Raw genomic sequence first — 11,761 nt, 5'->3', positions numbered from 1 at the left:
AAATGAAAAGATAAAAGAGTTGAAAAGGAGGTAAAGCCCACAACCCTAAACTAGAAGTTTATTTGCAGGTAAAGTACTATGTGATAATTTTTTAAATATTATAATAATATTAATAAATCTTTTTTGAGTGATTGTAATTTCGATTTATCCCAAGAAATGAAAAAATATGGAACTGCGAGGAAAAAAAAAGGGAAGTCAATGCAATGGCATTACCAACTTAAATAAAGAATTCCCAAACAACAATCCCAGGGTCACATGAAGCGGAGGAGCCGGGCGATGGCAATTGCATTTACAGGCGATTATAAAAATGTCAAGCCAGAAATATAGAGGCAAAAGTAGCCTCGTTTCTAGATTTGCACAAAAACACGGACAAATAGGGAAAAAATTACACAATAATGGAGTGAAGCCTTTGGCTGTTGGAATCACAAATCTCTCCTGCTAAATACCTGGAGACAACTTCGCAATAAGTAGTGGAGATAATTTACTCCAGAAAATTTGAAGTAGCTACATTTAACCCAGCTAGTGAAGCCGCAGCGTCTAAGGAAAGGGAGAAACAGATAACTAAAGATTAAGGGAAAAGAAGAAAGTATTGGTAGGGTTGCTGTGGAAGTCGAGGGTTCGAATCGTTTTCGATTTTTCCCCCCATTTTTTGATATAGCCGCCTGGGTGTTTGTTTGATCCGGTGATGGAAAGCTTGGAGCCCGTGCAGAGAGAAGGTTCGCCTGAAGATGATGGCAATTTATCGGCTAGTGCAGCCCTAGCAAGGGACGCTGCCGGTTTATTTCAATCTGGGCACTACCACGAGTGCATTGGTGTTTTGAATCAGCTATTGCAGAAGAAGGAGGACGATCCTAAGGTTGGTCTTACCTTTGTTGAGTATTTGTCGTTTTTGTGTTAAGTTAGGAACGATTTGGTTCTTGGGAGGGTTTGTATTTGTTTGCTTTCTTTCTGTTAAGATTGACTCTTGGTACTCAATTACATGACATTTTTCACTTACTCTGTTACAAAAAAAGAGAGCAGAAACATTCAAATTTCATACTCAACGCTTAACTGTTGAAGCATTGATTTGCAGGCCAAATGCTTTTTAGTCTATTGTGCAAAATATTTTTCTTCGAATCTCTTAATTTGTATGATGACAAATGTCAAAGTAATGACAACTTTGAGAAATTGCCCAGTATACTAAGCAATCGGAACTGGAAGCTTGACATTTGAGTGCAAACTTCGCTGTGTATGTGGTACAATTTATCTGTATGTATGAGTTAAAAGGTTATTGAAGAAATGACTATTTTTTGGAAAAGATCTTCAAAGAGATCACTCTTTAGCTGTTAAAAAGTAGAGATTTTGCAAAAATAAAATGCCTTAAAACTGCCAAAAAAAGTCTTAAAACTCAATATGTCCTGTGCTAGGGTTTTGTGGTACTGTTGGGAAATAATCGATTTAATGTCCTGGTTCTAAAATCCGGTGGATGGTGAACCATTACTTGAAGATGTGGGCATGGTGACTGGGATGACGTTTTGAAAGAGAATGGAATTAGATGAACAAGGTTGTAACTATTTCACATTTAAATGTAGTCATAATGAAATGTAGGTATAGCTATGGGGTGGAATGACATACTAATACCCAAGCTTCCTGGTGACTCTTACATAGTCAGAGCGCTGATGGATAATGATAAATTAGGTCATTTATGAGCACCACGACAGTCCAGTTTCAAAATGTTCCAGGTAAGAAATATTTTAAAGTGGGAGAGCTGTAGTCTAGTGATAAGGCTGCTCTTTTAGTTCTTGAATGAAGTGGAGTTTCAAATGCTGGCAGCTGAGGCATACTTTATGACGGGACACTTCCTGCTCCACAATTATCTCGTTTCAGTAACTGGTGGACAAGAACCTTGCCATTAACTACTACTAGTAATAAAATTAAAATATAAAAATATTGATAAAATAAAATACAATATAATTACAAGTTAATAAAGTTTCATGAAAGGTCAAGGGGCATGCCATGAAGAGTTGCGACTCTTCCAAACATGAGATATAAAAGGGAGAAGAGTGCATTTGATAGGGACGAAGAAATAAAGGAACATAGGAATTATGGAAGGATTTTTGGAAGAAGAAAGGAAGGGGAAGAGAATAAAAAGGTGATTTTGAAAGTGGCAACAACGATGAAGGGCTGTGACTCTTTCAACGGGTGGTAATTCTGAAAGGTTGCATTTGCAACTCTTCCAAAGGGCAACAATGATGAAGATTTGTGACTCTTCCAAAGGATTGTAATTGTGAAAAGTTGCCTCCATTGCAAAGGGCAGACACGACAAAGAGGTGGGATCCTCCCTCACATTGGAAGATATAAGGGGGAGAATGCTTCATTTGAGGAAGACATCGAAGGGAGATAAATTTGGGGAATAATATATTATTGGCAAAGACAAAAATGAAAAGTGGTGGACTCAATTCTATGGAAGGCGGTGACACTTCCATTAGTACTCTATAAAAGAGAAATTATTTAAAGCAATCAAGGATATCAAGAAATCATACCAAAAGTCAAGCATATTGATCGATCCAATCAGCAGAAGTATTCATCCAAAGAGCAGCGATTGACATCCAAAGAGGAACTTGGCATAAAGTGATTGACATTCGTAGTCCTTTTCAATTCCAATCTTCTGATATGAATCTTAACCAAAAATCCAGTAATTTGCCTGATTTGCAAGTTTTCCGCCTTCAGGATGACATCATAGTACGTTCGGATGTCATATGTTGTGCATTTTGAGATAAAATGCCATTCCGTTTTAATTGCTTCCGCATTATAAAACATGCAAGTTCTCTCCTCCCAAGCTTCTTTGGGCCTCCATCTACTCCTCACGCACCTGAGATGATGAGATCCCCATTCTCAATTGTGCCACTAGCAACCTTGCTTAACCTTTAATAGCAGCCCCAAGATACACTTTCTCTCCATTTTCCTTGGTTGGGTTGAATTCTTTAATGTAATAAGCCTTTTTTCTATCAATGTTATTATAACACATGGCACTCTAGAACTTCTTTTTGACAAACTTCTTTATGCCCACATTTGTGTTCTGACACTCTAGTAACTTGATGTTCCATTTATCCATCCATTTAATGTTTTGCTTTATCCAATTTTCCTTTCTATGGTCAAGAATCTCTTCTTTCGCAATTTTCGGCCAGCGGTGGTCCTACATGTTTTCAATCTTCTCTAAGTAACTAAATAATCGAATTATTGCTAAAGCCTCTAACAGAAAAGCCTTGGCTTCCGCTAAAAGAATGTCATACGGAACATTAGTTTTGACTTTGAGATTGCTTGTGATTAATTGTTTATGAATTTTCTCTAGTTGTCTCCACCCACATATTGACATGCTCCTCCCCACACCTTACAGCCATAAAGGACCATCGACGTGACCAACAAACCAAAGAGATGTAACCAACAAACTAAAGAGAGTCTTCTTGATTTTTCAGTCTCGTAGCTCTACCATCCTACACCTATTCTAGAGTAGAAATGAAGCTTCCCAACCCCCTTGAATCCTTTTCGCTCTATATTATTGTTCTCTATATTGTTTGGAAGGTGCTTCTTCTATGTTTCATTGTTTCCACTTGTTTCGTTCAAAAGCCTCTGTTTGGGAGCTGCTGTTGTTACTTTATTATGGTAAGTTGTCTGGTGACGTGTTGGCATCATGAGTCATCCTCTGTTTGATTATCTCATTCATTCTACCTTAGGGCCCTTTTGGTTGCTAGAATTGGACAAGAATTAGCATCACTAATTTTGGAAAATATGTAATGTGCAGTTTGGATGCGCTAAATTGGAATTGGAATTTGTATCCCCATTTACCCCCCAAAATTGGAATTCAATCTTTCATCTAAATAGGTGGAATTGGACAAATTTCCATTCTAATTCCAATTCCAAGAAATTGAGCATTGGAGAATAAAATGAAACTTAAGTTCTTCAAGTCCACCCAGTTGAGATTGCTGCTTTCTACTTTGTTCATTGCCTATTTTTTTGTCGACACAAGTATGCGTGTTGTATTCTCCTCTTTTAAACATGTAACAACTTACATTCCAAAATGTGTAAATTTGAAATGCCACACAAAGTTTATCAATCATAAATTTGATTGGAAAGTATGTAAAGATTGTCAATAGGAAAGGGATCACTTTCATCCTGTTCAACCATAGAAGTTGGTATGATTGCACTGATCCATTTATCCATCCATTTAATGTTTCGTTTTATCTAGTTATCCTTTCTATGCTCAAGAATCTCTTCTTTCGCAATTTTTGGCCAGCAATGGTCCTACATGTTTTCAATATTCTCTAAGTAACTAAATAATTGAATTATTGCTGAAGCCTCTAACAGAAAAGCCTCAGCCTCCGCTAAAATAATTTCATACGGAACATAAGTTTTGACTTTGAGATTGCTTGTGATTAATTATTTTTGAATTCGCTGTAGTTGTCTCCACCTACATTTTGACATGCTCCCCTCTACACCTCACAGCCGTAAAGGACCACCGATGTGACCAACAAACCAAAGAGACGTGACCAGCAAACCAAAGAGAACCTTCTTGGTTTTTTAGTCTCGTAGCTCTACTGTCCTATACTTATTCTGGAGTAGAAATGAAGCTTTCCAACCCTCTTAAATCCTTTTCACTCTACATTCTTGTTCTCTATATTGTTTGGAAGGTGGTTCTTCTATGTTTTTTTGTTGACACAAGTAAGCATGTCATATTCTCCTCTTTTAAACATGTAACAACTTCTATTCCAAAATGTAAAAATTTGAAATGCCACACAAAGTTTATCAATCCTAAATTTGATTGGAAAGTATATAAAGACTTTCAATAGGAAAGGGATCACTTTCATCTTGTTCGGCCATAGAAGTCGATATCATTGCACTGATCAATGTTTCTTCTTTGCCTGAGCATCTCTGGTGTTGTCGATTGGATCTTGCGGAGGGGGGCAAATTGATTCACTGGTAGATGAGCCTTGTCTTTATTCTTCAATTTTGTGAATAGGTTAGATGGGTGGATTTGGGAGAGATTCACAACTTTGGTTTTGGTGGGGAACAACCTATTAATTTAACAAGTGGTAGCTATTTGTTCCATTCTAGTTCGCAATGATTCCGTTTTTGTTTAGCTACTTCCATCCACATTTTCTTTCTTTCACTTTTCTTTTTCGAGGAAGGAAGGGAGATATCAAATTGGGACATTTTCCAGATTGTTGTAATAGTATCAATTTGTCAGAGATTTGAAGTGCATATGGAAGAATTGTTCTTGAGATTAGTTTTTTCGTGGGTATGGATGAATTGAGAATCGTTTGGTGGGTGTAATTGATTTAGATGTAATTGTTTGGTAGAGCAATTTTCAAGGGATTTCTTCAGCATCTATGTTTGTGCTCAACTGGGCCAAGGCAATTGATTTTCTCTGCTTATTCTGGTGGTATTTCGATTCTCGAAATTGCAATCAAATGGTCTTAAACCATATTCCAAAAACTGCAATGGGGATTTCAAATTCCAAATTTGTTCAAATTCTGAATTTGGATGATTATAGCGTCACTTATTCCGGTAACCAAATGTGCCCTAATTGTTTTGTAACTGCTGCATTTACTAGGCCATGTCATTGTGGACTCCTTGGATTCCTTTGCTTGTTTCGATGATGGAGGTTTTGTTGGGTTGAATGTGCCGTTTAACATTAATGGTTGACATTCATAATGGTGGACAATTGATCTTCCACAGGCATCTCTCCTGTCGGTTTGTGAGAAGGAGAAATTATGATCGCTCTTGGTGGCAGTAATACAGTGGATGTTGATTATTGTTCACAAGTATGTATAAATTGCCTTTTAAGAGCTGATTGAGAGTTTGTTTTTAGAGTGTGGTTGGGTATTCGAGAGTTGACTGTGTGATTAGTTGCCAAGTTTTGATTTGGATGGGACTTTAGTGATGCAAAGTTAGTGAGTTTTGTATTTGATGAATATATCGTATTTTCTATAGGTGTGTGTGATAGAGAGCATCTAGAACTATTCGATATATAATTCGAGGATAAACAATTTTATGGTGTAAAAATCATATCATTATGAGCAGTATCTGTGAGTTACTGAAATCAATATATGTGTTATATATGGCAGAGTTAGTGTATTTGAACTGTGAATGAGACATTTATTGATTGACTGATAAGAGTTATCAACCATATGCTTGAGATCATTGTATTGGTTTTGATCATTCAATAAAGGGACCATTTTTTGGGTTTTTTTTTTTCCCTTGAGTAGGAAGGGCTTTCCCAAGGTAAATCTGTGTGTCTATTTATTCTTATGCTTTCTATAAGTTATTTGCTCTCTAATTTTTGCTATTTTGTTATAAAACTTAACATAATGCTCTTGCTCTTGGAATATCTAAGGATTCCACCATAGCTAGATCTACTAAAGAATAAAACTAGGGTGGAGATCTAATGCAACACAGGTAAAATGAAGTTGACACAAGAGGACCCATGCTTGTCCAAAAGTTGGTTAAAGAAGTGTGAATGATAGGTCTATTCCATCTCTTCCACCATTGCATCTAGATGTCCATAGAGAAGAAGCATAGAAAGAAGAGGGAAGCAATATTTCCTTCATTAGTGCCTCACAAAACACATTTTGGACTTTGAAATCTTTACTTTCTAAGCCTAGTCTTGGCAATTGTTTTGACACAATAAACAAATATGGAAAACCTCAACAAATTACACTTGGGCTTCCTCAACTTATTCCATTTTTTTTTCAATGAGGGAAAATCTATACTTACCTTTCTTATACCCTAAAAATTGATAACCCAGAGTAATTGCATAGGTTCCTTCAAGATCATGGCCCCATGCAAGAATGCCCCTTCCCTCTAGGGACAATAGGGCTGATTAATCAAAATGGAAGCAAGTGTATCCTGAGCATCAAACATTCTTCCTCTTGACCAACTATTTGGTCTTTCCAATGATATATCTAGGAATTGTTCAACTATAAACCTATAATTTTAGACTCTATTGTAGCTTGCACCTGCTCTTTCTTCTTTTTTGATAGTTTGGGAAAAAAGACCTTGCCAATTAATGGAGGCTTTTTTGTTAAGATTTGTTTCAAACCATAGAACCTTTTCCATCTAGATCTATTTGGTGTGTACTTGCAACTCGCCCCAAATATTTAAAATTAAGAATTATCACCAAGCTTTAGGTGCTCTCATCATCTCAATTATAATATGGTAGTTAAAGCTTTGACAATAGGGAGAGCCTGTAGAATAGATTTTTGAAGCATTAATTGACCAACAAAATATAACCGCCTAAAGGTAAAGTGACTAATCATTATAAAATCTGTCCAAGATTCTCATCCGTGGATCTCTTTTGAGATTGCCTATAGATAAGGAGATACCCAAGTAATCTAGAGGGAGACTTTCAATTCGAAAATGAAGAATGTGCACAGTTCTTTTCTAGATAAGCATAGGGACCCAAAGCAAACACATATACATCCAAGACTTTGTTGAAGTTGATCACCTCACTAATTTTTGTAACCTCCATCAAAGGTGCATCAATGCATTCATAGATTGGAGTTGGGGTTGAGAGCCAAGGTATTCATCCAAGACAATCCCTTTATGCTATTACGAAGTAATTGGAAAATATTTGCTTAATATTAACAGAGACTGGGAGGTCAATTTATACATGAGGCTGATCGATGTTTCCTTAGGAAACAATTGTAAAGAATAGAAACATTCTATTCTAGAAATAGAAAACTAAATATTTACAAAATATTACAATAGATAACCATTAGATACCAAACAGAGATAATAGAAACTATCTATTATCGTAATACCCTATCTTAATGGTTAATCTATCTAGAGCACAAAGCTGTCAAAAAGTGTAAAAGAGATTTTGTCTGCTCAAGGGGCTCTGTATTGTTCCTTGTGGGCTGCAAATTAGATTGCTTAGATAGGGCAGCTAAATGCTTCCTATATTCAACCTTCACGTATCCATACTTGTGGCAATAGTTGCACTGAATGTACTTTTTCTAGGAGCCTTTTAAATATGTAGTAGAGGATATCTGCTAAGAAGACTGCTGACGTTACTTTGGATAACGCTTCAAAATTTTGTAGATGAGCATAATGCTCCAAACCAAACCACAAAAAGCCATGATTTTTAGGAAATAATAAAAAAAATCGAACATGATTTTTGTGGTGAAAAATCAATCAAAACCCAACATGATTTTTGAGGTGAAAATACAACCAAAACCTGACAATACAAAGCTTCAATTTTTTTTGGAAAATTGGTAAAACCCAACAGATAATATTTGAAGAAAAAATTATAAACCTTACAGAGGAATCCACACAACTTTGTGAATTACAGAATCATAAATTTTTAAGGGAAAATTTATGGAAACATGAGATTTTTTTTGGGGAAAAAAATGAAAACTCATCAGAATTTTGTTTTCTTCTTTTGAGAAAAATAAATAATGAAAACCAACCAGAATTTTTAAGAGAGGCAAAACATGAGACTTTGCAAAAACATGCAAGTACATGCAACAAACCTGCAACCCTCAAAAAGTAGAGAACCATAAAATTTGAAGGGTGGCCTAGAAGAGAGCTTGAAAAACCCCAAAAGAATATGTTGCCGGTTTTTGGATTGGTTGGCTCAAAAATTGAGGCACAAAAAACGAGGCACTAGGAAAAACATACAACCCAATTTAGATCTCAAAAACTCATCAAGGATCTGTAAATTTTTTTGATCCGGTATAGCAAATTAGGGCTTTGAACAAAAACGATCCTTCTGCAAAAAACCCACAAATGTGTGCAGGAAAAACAGACTGATCTGGACAGAAATGGGTTGCCGAACCCATTTGAGATCTCGAAAATCCATCAAGAATCTGTAATTTTTTTTTGATCCGGTATAGAAAATTAGGGCTTTGAACAAAAACGGTACTTCTGCAAATAACCCACAAATTTTCAGAAAAAACAGACTGATCTGGACAGAAATGGGTTGCTGAACTGAACTAGTAGTTAGCGGATTCAGATCTCTCAAAATAGAAACCCTAGTTGGATTATAGAGAGAGTTGGAAGCAAATATGCATGTAAATAATTTCGAAAATAAAAGGCAAATAATTTCAACCAAGAAATTATAATTATTTTTGAAAAGAATTCTGAGTATTGGCTGATACCATATTACTAAGTAATTGGAAAATATTTTCTTAATATTAATAGAAACCGAGAGGTCAATTTATACAAGAGGCTGAACGAGGTTTCCTTAGGAAACAATTGTAAAGAATAGAAACATTCTATTCTAGAAACAAACAACTAAATATTAGACACATTCTAATATTTATAGAAAATTACAATAGATAATCATTAGATACTAAACCGAGATAATAGAAACTATCTATTTTTGTAATATATCAACCACCAAATCTTTGGCCCAATAAACCTGCTCAAGCTTTTCACCATTAAGATAAAGTTAAGGTACAGTGATTTCCTTGGTGAAGACCCTTGGAAATAGAAAGAAGTGGAGAGAGGATACCACCACTAGAATATTTGCTGAGCCTCTATATTGTATAATATTTTTTTAACATCCTTAATGACAATTGAAAACAGACATTTTTGCATATCTAATTTGACAACTCTTGGTTTTTAACAGTATAGTTGTATAAGATATCTAATTTAGTAGCTATTGTTTGCAGCTCAGTTCTTTTGACTTCAGAATATGGGCTCAGTAGAATTTATGTAAAACACTTTTAGCAATGAAAAAGCACAACTAACTGAAACATAATATTCATGAACTGACAAAAATAAAAGGCTGTGAAAATTGTTAATGAGACACAGTAAGTACCCATTACTGATGCTGGATCAGATTACTTTGTACATTGCAACAGTGTCCCTCCATTGACAAGCACTTAGAAGTAACTATAACTTATATTTAATCAGGTTACACATTGCAACAGTATCCCTGCAATGATAAACCCTTCTTCATAATAAATTCTCTACCAGTTTCTGGTAAATTGATGATAACTGTTACTATGAATGGCTTCTCCTCTGCAGGAGTTGCTCAACACCTCCTTACATTGTTTTACAAATTTTATTGTAATGTCTAAATTCTCACTGTCCACTATTTCATTGCAGATTTCTTCTACAGTCTGACACCTCATCGAGACTGTACAATTGACTGTATGAATTTTTATTTTCACTCTGGATGCTGACCTTTTTACTGGCATAAATTTGTATTGTTAGTATGAAATTTTTCAATCAGAAGTCACTAACGGTACTCTTTCCATTTATGGTATTTCTAAGTAATAGAATTCAGGCTTTTTTCTTTTTAGAGTGTGGTGTAAAGTGGCTCTGAATTATGTCAAATGTTGTCAATTAATGATTAATATTCTTGATTTGATGGAATGGCAGGTCCTACATAATATCGCACTGGCAGAATATTATTCTCATGCGTGTACAGATCCGCAGAAACTGCTCGAGGTTCTTGACAACGTTAAGGTAAGCAGCTGGGATTCTTACTTTTCTTTTTCTTTCCAAAATAAAGGTTAAAAAATGAAAAACTTTGGCAGAATGATTGCATATGCCTTTGACATCCATAGGTTATTTTATCCACGGGGACCACCAAAATAAGTTCTAATTCAGTGATAAAGGAACATCTTCTGCTATTACATATAACAGAAAAGGAGCAATAGTTATTGCAGAGAACAAATTATGGAAAATAATCCCCTACTGGAGTAGAATAAGCTAGGGGAAGAAAGAGCTGACATTGTCTGACAATCTTTGAATGTGGACGAGTCCAATTCTACTATAGGATCTTAATCTAATTTATCTTTAGTAGCCCTGTTATTGCTTTGGTGCTTGATGCCATTGAAGAAAGGATATCTTTCATCATTATTCTGATGCATGCACAGACATTGCCAGTGCTAGCTTCAAATACGTGATGACTAATAAAGTGTTTCAAGGCTTCAAATCCCACCATAGACAAAGGCTGATTTGTCAGATTAGGCAGGTAAAAGCCTTTCAAATCTTTGAACAGGGCTCTGCATGGTTATTGAAGAATACAACCTTGGTTCCCCAACTCATACTCGGCAAGGCCGACTTGATTCGTGACTCGACAAAAACTTGGCAAAATGAAAAATCTTGAAATTTAGAGATTTTTAACGATTTTAAACTTGTTTCATGCACCCTTTATTGAATAAAACTTAAAGACACTATAACATCATCAAGTAGAATATAATTTGTCATCATATACATGAACAAGGAACATAAACAATAAATCCATCATATACGTGAAATGTACATAAACAATAAATCCATCATATACGTAAAATGTAAATTGTAGCTAAATCTGTCACGAATATTGAATCGAAACCAAAGGGATTTTGGATCAAATGAGTTAAAAACTTAAAACATTTAGGCAATCCTTGTTCTAGTTTCAGTTTGACTTTAGAAAGCTAGGATAGTTTTTGGTTTAGTCTGGAATTTTTTGGAAAACCCCAAAATCTAGATTTTGCATCTTAACTCTTATGAAGCTGAAACCTATCTCAAACATCATGATAGTATTTATACAAATATAAGTTTATAACTTAAAGTATACGATTTGTAAAATCCTCCGGACTCTTGAGCCAAGTTGAATTGCAAAGTAAACTTGCAAGCATATGCTGGGACCCGACGAGTTATGTCAACTCGTTGAGTTGGGTGAGTCATGCCCCAAACTTGGCAAGTCGAGTTGCCGAGTTGGCATAACTCGCGGGTGAGTTTGAGGACTCTGGTTAACATAGGAATGTTTCCATGAATGCTTCCA

At 35.5% G+C, this 11,761-nt stretch overlaps 1 protein-coding gene across 2 annotated transcripts in view; it reads left to right on the top strand.

Moving 5' to 3' along the window:
* The first annotated feature begins 247 nt into the window (after window positions 1-247).
* The window catches only part of LOC149565475 (Tetratricopeptide repeat (TPR)-like superfamily protein), a 32,676-nt gene continuing 21,162 nt past the window's right edge, over window positions 248-11,761 (top strand). For both annotated transcript variants that reach the window (XM_089819013.1, XM_089819012.1), the window contains exons 1-2: window positions 248-856; window positions 10,369-10,455. Coding sequence is in view for 1 of the 2 variants with exons in the window: in XM_089819012.1 (XP_089675138.1) it covers window positions 686-856; window positions 10,369-10,455 (258 nt within the window). In the remaining variant the exon portion in view is untranslated. The remainder of the gene's footprint in view (window positions 857-10,368; window positions 10,456-11,761) is intronic.

The sequence above is a fragment of the Cupressus sempervirens genome, chromosome 3, assembly GCF_028749045.1.
Source record: "Cupressus sempervirens isolate cs-2001-9-10 chromosome 3, ASM2874904v1, whole genome shotgun sequence".
In the NCBI taxonomy this organism is placed as follows: Eukaryota; Viridiplantae; Streptophyta; class Pinopsida; order Cupressales; family Cupressaceae; genus Cupressus; species Cupressus sempervirens.
This window is presented reverse-complemented; position numbering and strand designations above follow the sequence as displayed.